We start from the raw sequence: 22,336 nt of genomic DNA, 5'->3' as shown, positions 1-22,336 counted from the left end.
GGAAGTGATTTTGGAGATCTACTAATCCAGTCTAACTACAGTTTTTTTTTGTTTGTTTGTTTTTTTTAATGGGAAGCACTAACATAAGCTTGCTGACTTAATTCTTTTAGAGTAATGACCATTAAAAAAATTCTAATACCACTGTCATTTTTTTATCAAGAACAATTTTTTGATAAAAAGTAGGAAGCTTATAATTTCAAGTAAAGGACAGTTCTTTAAATGGACTGATTTCAGCTCCTTGAAGCACTGCATGGGCCCGTTGCCTTCATTTTGTTCAGTAGGATGAGACTTACACAGGTAGGAATGTAGAAAGCCTTGTTCTAGCTCAGGACCATCATTTACCAAGGAGCAAATTGAGTCTCAGCTAAAATGTGATTGAAAGTAAACAAAACATAGAAGAATCTATGGAGTTAGCCCAGCCATCTGAAACCATGCCTTTGTTGTAATTGTGTGGACTTATTTATGACTTGCTGAGCCTTGTTAAGCATTGTTCTCAACTACAAGGGAGGAACCTTCTCATTCCTGCCTCTTAGAAACCAGACATCATTTACTCTAGAAACACTTGGTTTAGGGTCTACCATATGTGTCTCCACCCAGAGCTCTTGATTTAGTAGATTTGGAAGAAAGCCCCAGCAGGTACATATATGTGAGAGGGGGGAAGATAATTAGGTTTATTTATTTATTTATATATTTATTTATTTAAAATTTTTTTTAATTCTTATTTTTTTATTGAAATTTAGTTGATTTACAATTTCAGTGTACAGTAAAACGATTCAGTTATACACATATGTACATATATATATATTTTTTCAGATTCTTTTTCATTACAGCTTAATTACAAGAAATTGAATATAGTTCCCTGTGCTATTTATATATTTGTTAATGGAGGTACTGGGGATTGAACCCAGAACTTCGAGCATGCTAAGTATGTGCTATACCACTGAGCTATACCTTCCCCCCTCAGCAGGTATATTTTCAAAGAGCCCCATTCTCATTCTGATGTACATGAACTGGACACAATGCTGTGGGCTTTGTGAGGAGCAGGAATTGTGTGAAGGTTAACCCTGCGGAGGCATTAGAATGACTCTGGTGAACCCTGCACAGTTGTGGGACTCAGATAATGATGAGTTTGGTCCTAGAGTTATTCATTTCCTGATTTCATAATTTCATGTTTCTGAAGTAAATGCCTTCCAAGGGTGTCTGTATGGTGTGGTTGCTTGCCTTGATTATCTGACTCTGCCTCAGTTTTCCTTTTTCTGGATGCTTTTTTTTTTTTTTAACTTCTGTGACACAGTGGAATAGACCACTTCCGAGGAGACAGGTATTTTCAAGATGAGTGACATGTGTTGGTGTACTTGAGAGTTCACTTTTCTCTGATAGAGTGTATCACTTTAAACTGTTAAGCTCATGTATGAGAGAACTTTGCCCTATATGCTGTAGAGAAGGAAAAACTTTTCCTGTACCCTTTTATGTTTAGTGACTGAAGCCTGCGAATTAAATTAACAATGGACAGATTAACAGGGAAAAGGTTTATTTCATGTGCACACAGGAGTGTCACAGAAAAGAAGTGAAAACAAAACAAAAACAAGAAGCGGTCAGGCCTGGGAGCTTAATACCAATTTAACAAAGGGTTTTACATTGTGGAAAGGAGGCTAGACAAAGGAAAGGGAGTTTGGGTTTCTAGGAGCAGTAAATTGTGGGAAGGTGGGTATATGGGAGGAAACTAATGGAAGTTTAGAGTTATTTTAATAAGATTCTTTTTGTGCAGATTCGTCTCTGTTCTGCCTTTCCATCTCAATGATAAGGGTTGTTCTCCTGGTGCAGGAAAAGGGTGGGAGACATCTTCACAAAGGGAAGTTTAAGGTTAGCGTTTAGGCAGAGAGGGGGAGAGAAGAGATCCTCCTGTGTCTGATGCTGCTTTATTGTCTTCAGCTCAAAATAATCCTTATGCCAAAGTAGCCCATTTTGGGGTGGCGTTTTCTGATCCCCTCAAGTTCAAAGTGAAAGGAGTAGTGTGGGCCAGTACTGCTACTAAACTTCTAACGATTGAACCTAATCCAGAGGCGTGTATAGCTCTAATAACGTGATTCCACTCTTAGTCTTTATTTTTCTAGGTCAGGCGGAAAAATTGTAAGTAGTAGGGCATTAGGTTAGGCATTAAAAATGGGAAACTGAAAGAAATTTTTCCTCTGAAATTCAATTAAAAATAAGTAGTCTTTTCTTGTCTACTGTGTTAAGAAAAATACATGAGAAGAAATTTTTTTTTTCATGAGAAAATTTTTGAATTCAGTTTTTGGAGTCTCCAAAAAGCTAAAAACAGGCATAACACATTTATAGCTCTTTGCAGCTGCTGTGTTTTTTTATGAATCAAAGGTTTGCGGCAACCCTGCATCAAGCAAGTCTATAAGCTCCCTTTTCCAGCAGCATTTGCTTACTTCATGCATCTGTGTCACGTTTTGATAGTTCTTGCAATAATTCAGACTTTTTCATTATTACACTTGTTATGGTTGTCTGTGATCAGTGATCTTTTACTTCTGTGACTTGCTGAAGGCTTAGATGATGGGTTGGCATTTTTTAGCAATAAAGTGTATTTTAGTTGAGGTATGTGCATTGTTTTTTTTAGACACGATGCTATTACACACTTAGTAGACTACAGTATAGTGTAAACGTAACTTTTTTTATGCACAGGGAAACCAAAAACAATTGTGTGACTCTATTGCAGTATTTGCTTTATTTCAGTGGTCTGGAACCAAACCTGCAGCATCTCTGAGGTCTGCCTATGTAATGCTTCTCTCATGATTTGAGTGTAGACTGGAGAGGGAAGCACAGACTGGCCTAAGCCAAGGTGAATAAGAGCCTTCTGGGAGCTTTGTCTCTGTGGTTCAGATCTCTGCCCACGCGGACGTGGGAAGAGTCCGCTTGAGGAAAAAGTTCTTTCTGACTTAACTGTTTTCCTTTGCCCTGGAGCCTGTGGGAGCACGTGTTCAGTGTTCTTGCTGAGTGTACTGATTCTGTGATAAAGAGTAACCCGGTCTTGCAGTTCTTGCCAATGAAAGTTGGGTAGTAAGGGTTGATCACCAGACAGAAGCCTTTTTTTTTTTGGCAACTGAGGTATAATTGACATATAACATTGTATTACCTTCAGGTGTACAACATAATGATTCGATATTCGTATATATTGTGAAATGATCACCACCATAAATGCAGTTGACATCTGTCACCATATGTAGTTACTGTTTTTTCCTTGTGATGAGAACTTTCAAGACCTACCCTCTTAGCAGCTTTCAGGTATATAACACGTGTTATTAACAATGCAGTAAGTTAGATCCCCATGACTTGTTTATTTTATAACTGTTAGTTTGTACCTAGCAGAAGCCTTCTTGATCATTAATGTCACTGTGAACTGTGCTGTACGCACCAGTTGGAAATGCCAGCAGGAGAAACGGGGATTTTAAAAGAGACCTGAGAAACAGGCCACTTGGTAGATTGCTGTTTGTAAGTCAATCTAACTTGGAGGTGGTAGCGTGTACTTTGATATTGTGATATCTGTATCCCTGTTAGGCTGAACATGCTTTGGGGTTTTGGTTTTGGTTTTATTTTTGGGTAAGAATACTTAACATGAAATCTATCATCTTAACAAATTTTTCAGTGTACAGTACAGTGTTGTTGACTGTGGTACAATGTTGTACAGCAGATCTCTAGAGCTTACTCATCCTTCTTACCTGAAATTTGGGGCCAGTTGATTAGTAACTCCCCATCCATTCTCCCCACCCCCATCCCTGGCAACCACCGTTCATTCCGCTCTTTGATTCTATGCATTTGACTATTTTAGATACCTCATCTAAGTAGAATCGTGCAATATTTGTCTTTCTGTGATTGGCTTATTTCACTTATTTTAGTATGATGTTCCAAGATTGAACATGCAGTTTTACATGGACATTTACTAAAAGGAGATAGCAGTTTAAGGAACCCAATTTTAGTTCCTTCAGTATTGACAAGGATCCCTCAAAATCAGAAAATTATCCTAATTTGTTTTGTGGGTTGAGAGTTTCATAAAATGTGGCACACCTAGGTTCATAAGTGCCAAAGAAAGGAGTGCTTGGAAAGGGTGGAGTTAGCTGAAGTAGGCAAATCCTACTGTTGAGATTTGCCTTTTGATTTCCTTTACTGTTGTTTAATCTTTTGCATTAGTCATAGTAACAATATTGCTCTGTCATCTGCCTCAGAGCCCATTAAATCCGCAGGGCCAAAAATAAGAAAGGCTGCCTCTTAATCCCTCAGAGTTGCTGTCTCTTTGTGAGAGGTACCTTGAACAAGTAGCAACAGAGAACTTTTCTGATAGAGTGGAATTGAAGAATTTTATGAAAATACTAATGACCTCCCACATTTGTAAGTGGATTTCAAACAGTCATAATTAATAGCCATTTATTCACTGGGTGTTGCCACATGAGATATTAAGTAGGACGTAGGAGCCCAGATCCTTTTTCTTTTGGCGGGGGGAGCAAGAGATATGGGGCCAGATATCACTCAGTGGGTGTCATGTGGTGGAGAGAACTGACACGCTAGAAGAATTTGTCTCACATGGCTGTGTCTGGGTCCCCCTGAATTCTCCAGAGTAACAAATCTTTTAAGTTTCATCCCTGGGACTGAGAGATTTCACTCTAATTTAAGGTTCTGCTGAGCTGTGTATTGAGCCAAAACAATTTTAGTTCCAACCATTGTTAATACCTTTTGTATCAGTTTATTTTCTTCCCTAAGATTCTGTTTTATGCAGAAATACTTTTTTTTCTTTCTTTATAAAGCTAGAGGCCTCCTAGAATTAGCCTTTATCTGAAATTTGAGGTAAAGACATGAATATTATCTGTTTATATGTGCCAGGGTGTGATCGTGGGATTTATCATATGAAATATATATCTGGTCTTTGTCCTCATTCTTCGCACAGAACTCCTGAAACCCTTGGAATTTCCTAAGTGATGAGTGATAAAAGTGTCTTGATATTCATAAATAACTTTCAACTACACCTGAGTTTATTGTTAATGAGGTGCTTTTGGGGAAGCACTTAAGAATGGGGGCTGATTGGCCAAGGAACCAACATTTTGATTAGAGGGTTGAAACTTCATTCCTAACCCCCACCCCCAACCTTGGGAAGGGGAGGACAAGGGGCTGGAGGTTGAATTATCACCAGTGGCTAGTGAGTTAATCAGTCATGCTTATGTAGCGAAGCTGTCATAGAAACCAAAAGGACAGGGTTCAGAGAGCTTCTGGGTTGGTGAACACGGGGAGGTTTGGGGAGAGCGGTGCGGCCAGAGAGGGCATAGAAGCTCCGCACCCCTTCCCACGTACCTTGCCCTGTGCACCTCTTCCATCTGGCTGTTCCTGAGTTACGTTATGTCTTTTTATAATAAACTGGGAATCTAGTAAAGGAAATGTTTCATCACATGTTTCTCTGAGTTCTGTGAGCCACTCTAGCAAATTAATCAAACTAATCAAACCTGAGAAAAGGGAAGGCAGTTGTTGGAACCTTGGATCTGTAACTGGTCCGTTGGAAACACAGCTGACCACCTGGACTTGCACTGGTGACTGAAGTAGGGAATAGGACAGTCTTGTAGGATGGAGGCCTCCATCTGTGGGATCTGATGCTGTCTCCAGGTAGATAGTGTCAGAACTGAGTTAACTGCTTGATTGTGTGGAAAAATAAAACACACATCAGAACTGGTGTCAGACAGAGAAGACAAATTAACACATGACATCACTTATATGTGGAATCTAAAAAAAAAAAAGAGACAAATGAACTTATTTACAAAACAGACTATAAAAACTTACAGTTACCTAAGAGGAAGGGCAGGGGATAAATTAGGAGTTTGGTATTAGCAGATACACACTACTATATATAAAAGAGATAACAAGGTCCTACTGTATAGCATAGGAAACTATTCAATATCTTGTAATAACGTATCATTAAAAAGAATATGTGTTTATGTGTGTGTGACTGAATCGCTGTGCTGTGCACCAGAAGCTAACAAAACATTGTGAATCAGCTATACTTCAAAAATAATATTAACATAATTGAGAACTCATAAAAGAAAAAAAGAAAAAAAAAAGGAATTGGTGTCAGAATTGTGAAGGGACCTGGGCAAGTGGTGTCCAGACAGCATCTTACTTAGTAACTGTTGGTGTAAAGTTGATGAACAGAGGCAGCTCTTTGTTCTGGTTACCAGTCTGTCCCAAGTCCCTAGAGCAGTGTCTTGTGCCTCCATAGTTGCTGTAAGAATGAATTGATGAGCCAATAGTGTTTTGCTTAGTGAATGATGATTGGTCATTTTCTAAGTGCTCCTTCCTCATACCAGTCCTGAACTAGATTTTAGGCTGCAAAGAAGGAAGATGGATGGAGGAAACCATAGGCAACTCTGTGATGGGGGCAGAAAGGGGGAAGGAAGTTCATTACTTAAGCACAGGTAACATTGTTGACAGGTGAGGTTGTAAATTAACCAGCTCCTCTTTTACCACCAGCACTGGCAATGTGAAGATTTTACTTGTCTGGGCACAATCGAAGGTAAGAGGGCCAGCCCTCGGTAAATGGTGAAGCCCCTGAATTTCACCCCAAGTGTCACCAGACTCCTCACATGTTCTGTCCCTGTTTGGAGGGGCCCCTGTCCTCCCTGTGAGTCAGTGCTGGCAGGCCGACCAGACAGAAGGATTCTGAACACCAGATTGAACGAGGGAGTTCTCAGAGATGAACTGGCAGTTTGCAAAGGGAGGCAGAACTACAGGAATCTCTCTGGCATCGGGTGTCTGTGTTGTTACGGCGTATAGTTGGTGAATGCTCCCTAGAGAATGCAGGCTCTGCAAGGGAATTTGCCAGGTGGAAAGTGTGGTATGCTGCAAGGCTTATCAACTGCATGCACCCCTGGGAGGTCAGGGCCCTGACTACCCATGACCCTGGTGCCCCAGCCTGGGAGGCAAGCTTTCTTTGCCATCAGTCGATCCGTTTCTGAAAGGGAGCCAGCCACTGGGGGATTTTATCCCCTCTCTTTTCCATATGCTTTTTGTGCACGTGGAGAGCCAGCAGACTGCAGAAATAATTCTGAGGGGTCAGTGACGTCCTCAGATTTACCATGAATTAGAAAATAGGTGTTTTACGTACATTATCTCTCATCTTCTCAAAACCTCTGTAATGTAAGTGTTATCATTCCCATTCTATGGAATGGGAAACTGAGCTCAAAGGGGTTTAGAAACTTACCCATCAACAGCCAGGAAGTGGGAAGATTGGGATTCAAACTCCTGTCTGTCTGACTGTGCCTGTGCCATCTCTCAGACAACCTCGCACAACCTGAGCTAGAGAGCGGGAACGAGGGCTGGGCACGGCTGTATGGAGCTCTGCACCCCGGCTTCCCCAGCTTAGTAGGGACCGAATTGTTCTTTTCTTCCCTTCCAAGTCAGAGAGGCACATGACAATCAGTTGTTTTGTGCCAAAGTGTTAGAGGTTTCTAAAACCAGCAGAAACCCCTGCAGGCCTGTCCCTAGGAGCTGCCAAAATAGGAGGAGTTGGATTTCAAAGTTATGGGCTTCCATTCAACTGTAGACCCAGGGCTGAGAGTGTCCTGTGCTGCAATACATATTTTCTGGCCCCCAGAACTCTCCATTTTCTGCCACCGTCTTCTGATTTCTGGCCCAAGACTCCACAGTTTTAGGGAATGTAGTGATTTTGCTGCTGTCTCTTGAGTCAGCACCTTGGATAGGCTGAGAGCCTGTCTCTGGTTCAGACTGTAGGCCCCATGAGAGCAGGGACTGTGTCCACTTAGTGCTTTGCTTTGCATGATGCCTGGTACAAGTGAGTGAGTGCTTAATCAGGACTTCTGAGTGCATGATGGTTACAAGTTTAGAAGTTTTAGAAGCCAAAAAGGCAGACACTTCTAAAAAATAAGCCAAAGTGGGTTATGTACTTGGCACCAGACCTGTGTTCTTTGGGCACCCAGAGAACCAGCCTAGTTCCTTATGGTCATGATCAGCAGAGCTTATAAGCATCTGATATAAATTATGCCTAGAAGGCATTTTTTTCCATATAAAAGAAAAATAGTTATATTCTAGAAAATATTGAAAATAGACAAGCAAGATCAAAGAATCACCCATCTAATTTCTACTACCCAGATAATATCATTTGGGTTTATTTCTTTGTCTAAATGAATTACACAAGTAATGAAAGACATTATAAAAAGTATATAGAGTAAACTATGAAAGTTTTCTCCCTCCCCAGAGATGACTGCTGTTAATAAAATGGAATATTTGCTCAAACTGTTTAAATGCATATGTACATTTGCAAATATATAAATACAGATTGGGATGTGCAGAACAAATTGTTCCTCAGCTTCCTTTTTGTCACTTAATATTCCGTCTTAGAACTCTTTCTGTAACAGTATCTAGTATCTACTGTATCCTTTTAAATGGCTGCAGACTATTCCACAGGCTCAATGTACAATAATTTCCCTATAGTAATACTTTCTACTGATGGATAGTTAACTTGTTTCTAGTGATTTACTGTGACAGTGCTGCAGGGAACATCCTTATACAGGTATCTTTGTGCTCTTGAGCATAATATGTGACTTTTTATTACACAGAAATAGTTACTAAACTTAGAATTGCTAAATTCTAATGGTGTATTCCAAATGTTATGTGCTAACATTGGTCAATCTTTTATATTTTATTATTTATATTTTAAAAGATTGTCAATCTTTTATATGTTTACCAATAGATTTAAAATATTTCATTATTTAGATTTCTTTTAATTTTTTAAAATGTTATTTCTATTGAATCTTGCTTTTTTTCAGTTTTATTGCATAATTATTTTTCTATATGATAGCCAACAGTAGGGAAAGGTGTATTTGGATTTAACAATATCTTTGTGCATTTAGCTTTCTGTATCTTCGCTTACTACTTTAGACTAAATGCCTAGGAGTAGTCTTAAGTCATAGTCATTTCTATGAGATCTAAATGTATGTAGGTTTTCTCAAGTTTCTTTACTAATGGTTGATCAACATCATAAATTTCTTACCATCTGTCTTATACTTTTGTGCTTTTTGTAAGTATTCACCAGTATCTAAATACTCAGTCTTTACTCTGTGCCCATAAGCATGAGTGAATGCACTGATTTTTTTTTTAGGGCTATATAGTCGAGAATTTGTTTATTTAAGTATCGTAACTTCATTATAGTGGCCAAGGCACGTCATTAATACCTCCCAGTCAGTATTTATAAGGTTAAAGGGTGTCTGAGGTAGACATTAATTACATGGCAGGTCTCTAGAGCTAAGGAGTCTATAATTTGCCTTTCAAAAGAATGAGATCAATCTAGTTTTCATTCTGCAACCAGTTCCTCTGCTAGGGTACACTGAGACGATACCCTTTAAGTCAAGTTCAAATTTCTTCACCCTGAAGGCAGTTTTAATGTCTTCCTCTTCAAAAAAATGTTTTTAAATTGAATAAGTTTGACATGTAACATTGTGCACGTTTAAGGTGTACACCATGTTACATTTATGATTGTCGTATGATTGCTTATGTAGCGGTGTTTAACATGTTACATAACTATAGTGCAATATTACTGTCTTGGCCCTTCAAGTTTTTCAAGTTAGAAATTTTAGATTGTGTGATCAGAAGGAAATAAGCAGATGTAAGCAAAAAATGTATGTGTGAACATGTACATCACAGTTTGTTCACAAGGGCTGTTGGGAGGAATCTCTAGTCTAAGGGGATGAACAACTGGTTAGTTTCTACATGAAATCTTACAACTGTTTGTGTTTTCCTTTGTGTATGGGCTGCTCGAAGTCTGAGTCAAATTTGTGGTCTATTAACAAGTATATAAGCATGGATATATATATATATATATTCACACACACATATGAGTATATATACTTATAAGTATATACATGGACATACTATGTATATAAATGTATATATAGCATGGATGAACCTTACTGCTTGATCATCATACTCTGACCTTGAACAATAATGTAGTTTTCCACTAGAGATTTTCTCAAATGGGACATTCTGGGTGTTTTACCCAGCATACACCACATTCGGTTTCCCAGAAATCCTCCAGGACATCTGCTCAGATGGTTCAGCTGCCTTTGTTCAGCTGGTTCAGGTGGTGGATCTTCTCACCCGTGTGCTCCTATTTCTCTTCTGCTTTGTCCTTCTGGGCCCTGTGCAAGCTCAGATTTTAGCTACCTCCTGACCTATCCCACCCCTGCAGTGCATGTCCCCTTCCCCCAGAAATGGAATTGTTTTCTCTCTTTCTCCTTACCCCAACCCAGATGCTTTTCTTGAGAAAATGATGATGAGTAAAATTCTCTGCCTCATCACATGAGAAAAATGTTTATATCTTTAACAACTCTATAATAGAAAAAAGGAAATCGCTGTAGATTGTGACTTAGAACTCAAGGAAGTCTCCTAGGTTGATGCTTGGGATTGACTTCTAGCAGTTTTGTTTAATGGTTTGAGTTTATATTATTTAAATATGTCCTTTTTATTTTTTTTCCTAGGTGAATGTCGGATGTGTACCTAAAAAGGTAAAATTTTAATTTCTCCTTCCTTCTACAGTCCTTGGATGTATTTGGTAAATCATGATCAGAATAAAGATGTTTTCAAATGTACCAGTTAAAATTGTTTCTGCAAAAAATTACTGAGAAACCTACTAAAAATGGCTTAAACAATGGGATAATTTTTATTTGTGTTTTTAAATATCATTGATTAAGAAGCCTGGAGGGGAAAAAAAAAGATGCCTGGAGATAGGCGGCTTCTGAGATTGGCTTAACACTTCAGGACATTGAAAGAATCTGGCTTCTCTCCATCTTTCCTTTCTATGTCCTAGATGTGTGATCAACAGTAACCCCCGCCCCCTCATGGCCACAGGATGGCTCCTGGAGCTCCAGGCAGGGTGTCCTCACTGAGCACTGTCCTTGCAGATTGCTTTAGGTTCTCCTGGCCAGAAATCAGCTACCCCTGCAGGGGAAACGGGACAAGTGAGGGGTATTTTCAGCTAGGAATAAGGGGAGGGAGGGACTGCAGGAGAGAGAACCACAGAAATATTAGCTACTGGATATTAATTGCACCATGTGTACAAAAGAAATTCATCCTGGCCATTTGCCTTATGGTTAAATTCTCATAGTGGCTAAGTTCCTGTGGAGGCACAGTGGGGAATAACCAGGAGTGGAATACAGTGTCTGGTCTCAAACATCTGATGGTCTGGAACAGAGACCAACAAAATATCTTTAGTCATGGCATAGAAGAAAAGCACTATCCATCTGCACAGTGTAGCTTTTTCTCAACAGGGAAGTCGAGGAAATAAAAAAGTTTAGACCCAACTCGCAGCCCAAGTGCTGATGTGACCAAGACTAAGCGGGTGATGGTGGCGGACGGTTGGATGCTCCTCCTTGGGTCTGGTTAACTACCTGGCATCCCAGGGGCCTTTGCACAGGGTGGGAAGTTTGCTCAAGCCGTCTGGTCTTTTACCTGCTCCAGTGTGTCTCAGAATCAGTTTTTCCCGGGGAGACTAGAACAGCTTTTCTCCTGGAAAAATGTATCAAGATTGTCGTCGGTTTTTTTGTTTTATTTTGATGGTGGTAGTTGTTTTGAAACAGACATCTATTTCCCTATAAATTATCCATGTTAAACTCGTGTATCATGTGACTTTGGGTCTCTCATGTCCGCTCTTAAGATTGAATTTCTCAAGTTGCTTGAATGACATTCTGAGGACAGACAGTATGTGGATACCTTTGTAGTAGCAGTTTGTTGATAGAGTTGCCATGTCCCCATCTTTGCTGTTCCAGGAATTCAACTTTATATTGGTTCACTCAGGATTGATCAGAAAGACTAGTGAATTGATTACCTGACATCACAAAGAATTGTGTTATAAAGCAATACACTAATTTATTAGAATGAGTGAGGTTTTATCTGGGTCTTAATAATTAGGACTGGTCATCTGCACAAGGATAGTTTTTTCTTAATAGCTGGCAATCCAGATTATTGAATGGAATCTTCTTAAGTATTTCTGTTCAACTCTGTAGCTTCATGGATTCTCTTTATCTGTGATTTTTGGTGCTAATATCTGTGGTGCAGGTCACATTGAATGAACTCATCTTTTACTTTGGACAAAGATGAAAAAAATGGTATCTCTTATTTCCGAAGCTGCTTCTTACTTTCAGCTGCAAATTTCTTTCCTCATTTGAATGTACTTTCAAAACACGTTATAATCCCAAGTTTACAACCTCTTGATACTGAGGTTACATTTTAAATTGGCAGCTTTTTGGTCTCACATAAGCAGATATCCTAATATCATATCATCAGTGACATACACCTGAGTTTAATTCCAAAAAGGTTTTTGTTTTCTGGTTGTTTTTGTTTTTTGTTTTTGTCTTAGGAAAATTTCTTTTTTCCTGTGGAACATTTTTCTTCAGTTTTTTTCTTTCCTTTTAGTTCTGGATTTTGGAATCTGTTCTACTTGGATACAAGAAATACAAGAAATATATGAATTAGTTATAAGGTAGTTTCATGTAGTTTAAACCAATCATGGGAGTAAATATTGTATTGATTGGTGTGACCTAATTCTTTTAAACTACCATCTGGGGCGAATACTGCTTAGTACCCTGAATTTGTAATATTTTGTTCCTATTATCATTTTTCACTTATTTCTTCTTTTTTGATCACATGTGCTAGACATTTATTTTACATTTTTTTAGGGTTCTACTGATTTCAAAGTACTTTTGCACTCTTTGTTTTTGTCATTCTATGTGTCCTATTTATTGATATTATAATTATATTTGCCAGTGTTTTTTTTTCTTTTTTATTACTTTTGCATTCTTGATGATCAGTCGGTAATTGCCTTTTGTTTTGTAGAGCAGACCTGAAACCTAGAGTAACTGCCCCTCCACGAGGTAGAGCAGAGCAGAGGTGGGGAGGAAGGAACCAGGTGCATGGGCCTGCTACCACCGCATACAGAGACACCCTCTCCAGAGAATGTTTGATGCTATAATATCACACACAGTGTGAGCTGAAGTAAATAAATACAGTACCTCATGATATGTGGTATATGAGGTATAGTGACATTTCTTAAAATAACAATTTATTTGTGGTACTGATACTTCTTTCATGTACATTATTAAAGATAAAGAATCTCGCAGATAAAGTGGTTAATTCTATGTTATAAGAGTATCACCTCAATTAAAATGAACAAATCCAGCAGAGTCATCGATTTATTCAGGTTTAGGCATAAAGAGGGAAAGGTACAGAGAAGGAACCAGAGGCTTATCAAAAATGGAGTCTCAGGCACGTCTGACGAAGAGAAGTGGTGGTTTGTCTGTCATCTGGAGTTCTGGATGCCAATTTCAATTCAGTTATCATGATGACTAGTTGGCATAAAAGGCCCTGACAGATTGTAGGCTGCATTTCACAGGAGATGCAGCCAACCTTTGTCCAGGTGTCTAATTACATACGTCCTTACCAGGACATGTTTGTGGTTACTGAATACATAATGGGAATCCAGTCTCAAAGTTTCTAGTCCTCAGCTTCTTCTAATAGCTTCTTCTAAATCACTTTACTTACTGTAAAGTTACATGTACAATTCCATTTCCTAGAACTAAGCCCAAAAGGCAGGGCTTAAAGAAATTTGAAACTTGAAATGAATGTAAGTAATAATAAATTTTAAGAGGGGCAGGTATAGCTCAATGGTAGAGTGCCTGCTCACCATATATGAGGTCCTGGGTTCAATCCCCAGTACCTCCACCCACACAGAAAAATGAAGGAACAGCAAAGGAAAATGATCAAATTTGAATAAAGTAAAAATTAAAAAAGTAATAATAATAAATTTTAAGAGAACTGTTGGGCACATAATATCCTACTTTTATAGAGTTTATAAACTACGGAATTCAAGAGTAGAAATAATTTCCCCTAGTGTTCCAGAAGCCTCACTATAAAATCTACCTGGTTGTATTTTGGAACGTTCTCTTTTAAAATGTTTTGTTTTTAATTTAAAGGTTAGGTTAATATTTTTATCTACTATTATATAGTTACCTTTCTTTTTTTTTTTAACATTTTTTATTGATTTATAATCATTTTACAATGTTGTGTCAAATTCCAGTGTTCAGCACAATTTTTCAGTTATTCATGGACATATACACACTCATTGTCACATTTTTTTCTCTGTGAGTTATCATAACATTTTGTGTATATTTCCTTGTGCTATACAGTGTAGTCTATTCTACAATTTTGAAATCCCAGTCTATCCCTTCCCACCCTCCACCCCCCTGGTAACCACAAGTCTGTATTCTCTGTGAGTCTATTTCTGTCCTTTATTTACACTTTGTTTTTGTTTGTTTGTTTGTTTTTGTTTTTGTTTTTTAGATTCCACATATGAGCAATCTCATGTGGTATTTTTCTTTCTCTTTCTGGCTTACTTCACTTAGAATGACATTCTCCAGGAGCATCCATGTTGCTGCAAATGGCATTATGTTGTCGGTTTTTATGGCTGAGTAGTATTCCATTGTATAAATATACCACCTCTTCTTTATCCAGTCACCTGTTGATGGACATTTAGGCTGTTTCCATGTTTTGGCTATTGTAAATAGTGCTGCTATGAACATTGGGGTGCAGGTGTCATCCTGAAGTAGATTTCCTTCTGGATACAAGCCCAGGAGTGGGATTACTGGGTCATATGGTAAGTCTATGCCTAGTCTTTTGAGGAATCTCCACACTGTTTTCCATAGTGGCTGCACCAAACTGCATTCCCACCAGCAGTGTAGGAGGGTTCCCCTTTCTCCACAGCCTCTCCAGCATTTGTCATTTGTGGATTTTTGAATGACGGCCATTCTGACTGGTGTGAGGTGATACCTCATTGTAGTTTTGATTTGCATTTCTCTGATAATTAGTGATATTGAGCATTTTTTCATGTGCTTTTTGATCATTTGTATGTCTTCCTTGGAGAATTGCTTGTTTAGGTCTTCTGCCCATTTTTGGATTGGGTTGTTTATTTTTTTCTTATTGAGTCGTATGAGCTGCTTATATATTCTGGAGATCAAGCCTTTGTCGGTTTCACTTGCAAAAATTTTCTCCCATTCCGTAGGTTTTCTTCTTGTTTTATTTCTGGTTTCCTTTGCTGTGCAGAAGCTTGTAAGTTTCATTATGTCCCATTTGTTTATTCTTGCTTTTATTTCTTCTAGGAGAAAATTTTTTAAATGTATGTCAGATAATGTTTTGCCTATGTTTTCCTCTAGGAGGCTTATTGTATCTTGTCTTATGTTTAAGTCTTTAATCCATTTTGAGTTGATTTTTGTATATGGTGTAAGGGAGTGTTCTAGCTTCATTGTTTTACATGCTGCTGTCCAGTTTTCCCAACACTATTTGCTGAAGAGACTGTCTTTATTCCAATGTATATTCTTGCCTCCTTTGTCGAAGATGAGTTGACCAAAAGTTATTCCTTTCTTCTTCCTTTTGTGGTTTGGTAATTTTCCTTTGTATTATCATGGATTTTATTTAATTTTTGTGACTCCTTTGTAAATTTTTGGCTTGTGGTTACCCTTTTTTGTAAATCTATCAACCCATTACTATAACTGTTTTTATTAAACTGATAGTAACATGATCTCAAACCCATCCTACTGTTAAAAAAATTTAAAAAAGAAAGAAAAAAATATTCTATATTTCCCTGCCTCCCTCTCCCACTCTCAGTGATTTGTATGTCTTCTTTTATAATTTCATGTTTACTTTATTTGTAATTCATGAGTTATCACCTTTCCAGTTGTGTGTTTCTCATTTCTGTAGCATCCTGCTGCTTTTCTATTTAGAATAGCCCTTTCACTATTTCTTTTAGCATGGGTTTAGTGTTGCTAAACTCCTGCAGCTTTTTTTTGTCTGTGAAACTCTTTATTTCTCCTTCTATCCTCAAGGATAGCCTTGCTGGATAAAGGATCCTAGGCTGCATCTTTTTTTCATTCAGGGCTTTGAATATATCTTGCCACTCCCTTCTGGCCTGTAGTGTTTGTGTAGAGAAATCAGCTGAGAGCCTTATGGGGGTTCCCTTGTAACTTACTCTTTGCTTTTCTCTTGCTGCCTTTAGAATCATTTCTTTATCCTTGACTCTGGCCATCTTGATTATGATATGTCTTGGTGTGGGTCTATTTGGGTTCTTCCTGTTTGGGACCCTCTGAGCTTCCTGTACTTGGATATCTGATTCCTTCTTTAAGTTTGGGAAGTTTTCAGTCATGATTTCTTCAAAAACCTTTTCAATCCCCTTTGATCTTTCTTCTCCTTCTGGGACCCCTATTATGCGAAGATTAGGACGCTTTATATTATCCCATAGGTCCCTTATGCTATTTTCATTATTTTTTATTTGCTTCTCTTGTAGTTCTTCTGAATGGGTGCTTTCTATTGCCCTGTCTTCTAGATCACTAATTCGTTCCTCTGCGTTATCTAGTCAGCTTTGCACAGCTATTAGATCATTCCTCTGTCAATGAGTTTACCCATTCTACTTGGCTCTTCTTTCTAGCTTCAATTTCATTTTTGACATATTTTATATCTCTAAACACTATCTCTTTTAATTCCTTCAGCAATTCGATCACTCCTTTTTTGAAATCTTGATCTAGTAGGCTATCGATGTCTATTTCGTTGATGTTTCTTTCAGGGGATTTCTCTTGTTCTTTTAATTGGGAAAGGTTTTTCTGCTTCTTCATCTTGCTCATACCTCTTTGGCACTGTGGTTTATGGAGTATCAGTTGTTTATTTTGGTCCTTAAGGATTTTATCTACCTAATGCCTATTTAGGAATAGAACTTAGGAAAAAAAGGAAAAAAAAATAAGAGAGAGAGAGAAAGAATTTTAAAAGAAGGGAGAAAGAGGGTTTGAAAACAGTGTATAATGAATAATAGAAGAGTGAGTTGAAGCAGAGTATTAATCAGGTTGAGACGTCCTTTTAAAACCTTTACAAAAAAAGGGGGGGGATGAATAGATGTATTTGAAACCTGTGTCTAATCGATAGCAGGACATCAAAACCCAAGAGAAATAGAAATGAATTAAGAAGTAAAAATTAAGAGAGTAATAGAAAATAGAACAGGTAAAAACAGATTTAAAAAAAAAGGGGGGGGTTGTCGGTGTTCTCCTGGAGTCTGTGTGCTTTTACTGTTAAGTCTTTCTGTCTTCGTCCTGTTTTGGAAGCTCAGCTTGCTGTTTTCAGAGGCCCTCCGTTGGCGCCCTCTTCTGTGCTGCTCCCAGCACCTGTCGGCAAGCCGATCGCGCCTCCTCCTAACACTGGGTCAGGTGCAGCTCTCTGCTGTGGGCGGGCGGGTGGCTGCCCCTCCGGATGCCGCAGTCAGATGTTGCAGACTGGCCGGGTAGGAGGGCGGGTCGTGCCCCCTCCCAGCACCTCGGTCAGGGGCTGTGTTCCTGCCCGAAAGGCGGGGGGGGGGGGGGGCCGCTCTCGCTCTACCTGCGCTCAGTCGGTAGCTCCGCTGCTCTGTGCGGCTGCGCTCTCCGGCGCCCCGCTCTGGTCGGCGCCCCGCGGGTGGGCTCGGGGAAGACCGAGGGACAGCCATGTCCCTGCTCCGAGCCAAAACCCAGCTCCTTGTTTGTCTTTGTGGAGCAAGTTCTCTGAGGGACCAGGATGGAAGGATCCTATCTGCCCCGGGATGCAGGCCAGTCTCAGTCTGGCCTTTGAGGCTGCTAAGCCCTTCAGTGCGGATGCAGGTTTCGCCCCCGCCCCCGCCTGGGTGCTCAGCGCGGAGGACATGGCGGCTGTGCCTGAGCCCCGCCTCTCTTCCCCCGAAAACTTTCCGCGGGTTTTCAGAGATGGGGGTGTGCACCCTTCCCCCAGAGCACATCAACTTTGCTGTTTTATGGAGGGCCCAGGTTGTTCTGCCCTGTGCACCCACAGCCACGGCGCGCAGCCCCTTGCGTTCCCCCGGGGCTGCCTCTGTGCAGCCACTTCCGTCCTCCGCCCGGCTTGTGCAGCCTGGCCCTGCCCGCGGCTGCCAGCCGGCGTCTCAGGCTGGGTGTCGGGGGGACGCTCTGTGCCCGTTTAACTTAGTTCTGTCAGTCAAGGGCTGCTTTGTACAGATCCGAGCCTCGGAGGCTCCCCCTCCGTCCCGCTGGCCTCTCAGTTGGAGAGGGGAGACCCAGCGAGCGAGCGCCAGTCCTCCTTTGCCGCTCCCTCCCGGCGGGACCTGTCCCGCGCTGCTTTGCCTTTTGTTCTTTCTTTTTTCCTTTTCTCCTACCAGATTTTTGGCGTCTTTATCTTTTGAAGAGGGCGATGTTCTGTTGGAGTTCCACAGGTGCTCTGGTTGGCTGAGTGGGTCTGTAGATGTGGGTCTTGGTGTATTTGTGGGAGAGGGTGACCTGCGAGCGTCCTTCTACTCCGCCATCTTCTCCGTCTTCCTAGTTACCTTTCTATAGAAAAAAAATTTCTCATTTTCCTTAGAACTCATGCACTACTCTTTTGGGTACCCTTTTTTTTTTTACAGGTAATGTGGAACACTGCTGTCCACTCTGAATTCATGCATGACCATGTTGATTATGGCTTTCAAAGTTGTGAAAGTAAATTCGATTGGCGGTAAGTGTTATTGCTGAGAGGACACTGTTTATAAATGTAAATCATTTTCTTTAACTATTAAGTGACCCATAAACTTTTTGGGGGTGTACTGTTATGGTAAAACATATATAACATATACTTTTGGAGGTGATGGATATGTTTATGGAATTGATTGCTGTGATGATTTCTTGGGTAGATACTTATCTCTAAACTTACCAAGTTGTGTTATTAAATAGGTACAGCGGTTGGTACGTCAATCATACTTCAGTAAAGTTGTTTTATTCAATATCTTGTAGTAACCTATAGTGAAAAAGAATATGGAACAGAATATATATATGTAAGACTGAATCACTATGCTGTATACAGACACTAACAACATTGTAAATCAACTGTACTGCAATTAAAAATATATATATACATGTACATACACACACACAGCATGAAAAATCCATTTTAGCCACTTTTAAGTTGTTGATTCAGTGGCATTAAGTATATTCATAGTGTCGTGCAGTCATCAGCGCTGTCCATTTCCAGAACTTTCCCACCACCCCAAACAGAAACAGTGTACCCATTAAATAATAACTCCTTGTCTTCCCTCCCCCAGCCCCTGGTATCTCTGTTCTACTTCCTGTCTCTGTGAATTTGCCTATTCTAGGGACCTTGTACAGTATCTGTCCTTTGATGCCTGGCTTACTTCACTTAGCATAACATTTTCAGAGTTTACCCATGCTGTGGCATGTGTCAGAATTTCATTCCTTTTTAAGGCTGAATGATATTCCCTAATATTTATGTACCACATTTTGTTTATTCATTTATCCTTCAAATGGACTCCTGAGTTTTTTTCCATCTTTTGTCTTGTGAATAATGATATGAATATGGTCTAAAATGCCAGTTTTCAATTCTTTTGGTCTGTACCTAGAGGTGGAATTGCTGAATGATACAGTAATTTATGTTTAACTTTTTTTGAAGCTTTTATACATTTTATTTATTTTTTATTGAGGTGTAATTGATTTACAATGTTATATAAGTTTCACATGTACAGCCCAATGATTCACAGTTTTGAAAGGTTATACACCATGTATATTTATTATAAAATGTTGCCACTATTCCCTGTGCTATACAGAGTATCCTTGTAGCTTATTTACTTACACATAGGAGCTTGTAGCTCTGAATTCCCTATATTTAACTTTTTTAAAAAACTTTTTTGTGTGCGTTTTTTGGGGGAGTAGGTAATTAGGTTTAATTAATTAATTTGTTTTAGTGGCGGTACTGCGACGTGAACCCAGGACCTCGTGCATACTAAACACATGCTCTACCACTGAGTTATACCTTGCCCCCCTTAAGGAGCTGCTGTAAACTTTTTGAAGCCATCAAATTTTTTTTAAGTTTTAGCAAATTGATTTATTTATTTAGCAAATAATGAGTGGCCACCACATACCAGGCACTGTGCCAGAGCAGCTCTGCTCATCTTCTATTCAGGAAGAAATCTATGTACCATGGATGCCAACTGAACATTCCCCATGGAGTAGAATTAGGGTGCTCTCCATACGTATGGGAAAGCAGACAGATACACCGGAATGGGTGCCTGCCTTCAGAGACGTTCACTCCTGGGGCTTTCATTGGTGGCCTGCGGTTCTCTGCTCAGTGGTGTGCAGGGACAGAGGCCCTAGTTAGAACTGAAAGAGGAGATTCCCTTGTTCCTCGGTACTGACTCTGGTTTCGTTGCAGAGTTATAAAGGAAAAGCGGGATGCCTACGTCAGCCGCCTGAACACCGTCTATCAAAATAATCTAACCAAGGTGAGCATGCTGGGTTTTGAACTTGGAGAAGGAGCTGTTCTCTGCTGGAGAACCAAGCCTGGCCAGACTGAAACAAAGCCTTTACCTTTATCTCTTGTGTTTCTCTTATGTCTTTGGCGATTAATGATTTCAACATGAACCTGTCAGAGCATAAGTCTGACCTACTGGGCCAATCTCATTTCAATTTCCACAGAGAGCAGCTGGTATGTGCCAAAGTCGTAAATCAGGTCTCAGCTGGTGCTTGTCTGCACCTGTCTGACCCTCCTTAGTTCCAGAAACCAAAACATAAGAGCCTCATTTAGGCAACAATGTACCAGTCGATGGATTAAAATTAGGACCATTATCTGGCAGAAAACCTGCCACTGCTCATCATTTCAGAGCACCCTCACACTTGGTGGCTAAATCTGCTCAGGACACCATGTTATGGTGCAGAAAGATGTTTTTGTGAATGAAAACTGAGCAAGAAAATTGGGCCAAGCTGTATTTGCCTTCAGCAAACATATGTTGTCCTTTTCTATCCTGAGGCTTTTCCCACCTTTGTGCTTAGATGTCATTCCTCTTCCACTGGACTCTGTGGGGAGACATTGACAAATGGGGCTCCATCCAGCTCCCCTTTTGCTTGACAGCGTGACTTCCACCACCCTTCGTTTGTCTTTGTGGTCTCACTCTGCAGTTTCTAAGACTTCAACGTAGCTCAGGCTCTATGAGATCAGATTTTTGGTGATATTTGGGCCACTGTAATCTCATTAGCAGCATGTTTATAAACCGTGTTTTAGGGTGATTTACTTCTGTGGCTAACCTCATATATTTTTATATTGATTCTTACCATTCATTGGGTTCATTTCTTGGGGCGGTGATATTTTCTGACCTTAACTCCCAGTTTAAGGAGAAGATGTCTGGGGGGGCCTCTAGACCCCAGTGCACTGAGTTCAAGAGATTTCAAAGGCTGCTAGACACAAATGTGAGATACCATTTGCCATACTACAACACCTAAGTTAAAAGCAGTTTTTTTAATGGAAAAACAGTTAAAACTCACTTAAAACTGTTTTGCAAAAGAGATACACAGGAAAATAACTCAGGAAACAGTATTTTTTTAGTACTCACAAATCTTGGTGTGTAGTAGAATTTACTGTGAACTTATGGGAAAGAAATGTGAAATAGGGAACTTTCTGTTAAATGTCCTAGGGAATGAAAGTAAGAATTTCATGTGTTCCTTCCCCGAATGATTACGTACGTGTATTATTGCCACTTGACCCGTTCCCCTTTTTGCCTTGCACCCTGTAGGAAATCATTACCTCCCAAAGGAAGGTTTTTGGAGAGCCTCGTCACTTTGGCACCGATTCTGATTCAACTTGATTAAGCAGGGCACCTGCAGAACAGGCCTGGAGGGGTGGTGAGAAAGAAGGAAATAGCTCAATTCAGAACCAAGCGCATTCCAGAATGTTAAAACATTCCATTCTGTGATCGTGCTTACAGGACTCCTGTGAGCTGCCCACATCCTTGCCAGTATGTGTACCCTGGCTGGCAGACGCTTGCTGGCTGTCCCCAAACTGAGGCCCGTGCACAGAGGCTGCCAGTAAGACCAAGGCACAGTCTGAGTTCTCAGCACCTCTAGCGTAGACCCTCACAGTCGTGTGACTTTGTGCTCTTCTTCCCATTTTGTTTAAGAAAACAGAAGCATTGCATTTTCCTCCAGAGTATTTCCTTTTTGCTTCTGTTCCCTGCACCTTTCCTCTTATTTCTCTTGGACTTCTTTCTTTCCTCCAGACACATCATTCTTCAATGTGTTTTCCTTCCAAGTGAGGAAGACTTTCTCCTTCAACTCTTGGGGGCAAAGACATAATCTTCTTCCTCGTGGGAGTGACTTGCTTATATTTTTTGGTCTCCGGGTTGTAGCCCAAGACAGCCCCTTTATTTCTCCTTCCTGTATACTTCCAGCATCAAATGGCAACCTGCTTACCTAAGTAACAATTAACGGTC

General features: G+C 40.0%; 1 protein-coding gene across 1 annotated transcript in view; it reads left to right on the top strand.

Moving 5' to 3' along the window:
* GSR (glutathione-disulfide reductase) overlaps nt 1-22,336 on the top strand; it is a 43,312-nt gene that overhangs the window by 3,178 nt on the left and 17,798 nt on the right. Inside the window, exons 2-4 of the mRNA XM_010953219.3 lie at nt 10,533-10,559; nt 18,491-18,579; nt 20,287-20,356. Coding sequence (XP_010951521.3) covers nt 10,533-10,559; nt 18,491-18,579; nt 20,287-20,356 — 186 coding nt within the window. The remainder of the gene's footprint in view (nt 1-10,532; nt 10,560-18,490; nt 18,580-20,286; nt 20,357-22,336) is intronic.

Source organism: Camelus bactrianus, chromosome 26 (genome assembly GCF_048773025.1).
Source record: "Camelus bactrianus isolate YW-2024 breed Bactrian camel chromosome 26, ASM4877302v1, whole genome shotgun sequence".
NCBI lineage: Eukaryota > Metazoa > Chordata > Mammalia > Artiodactyla > Camelidae > Camelus > Camelus bactrianus.
Note: the sequence above shows the minus strand (reverse complement) of the source record. Positions and strands in the feature narration are given on the sequence as shown.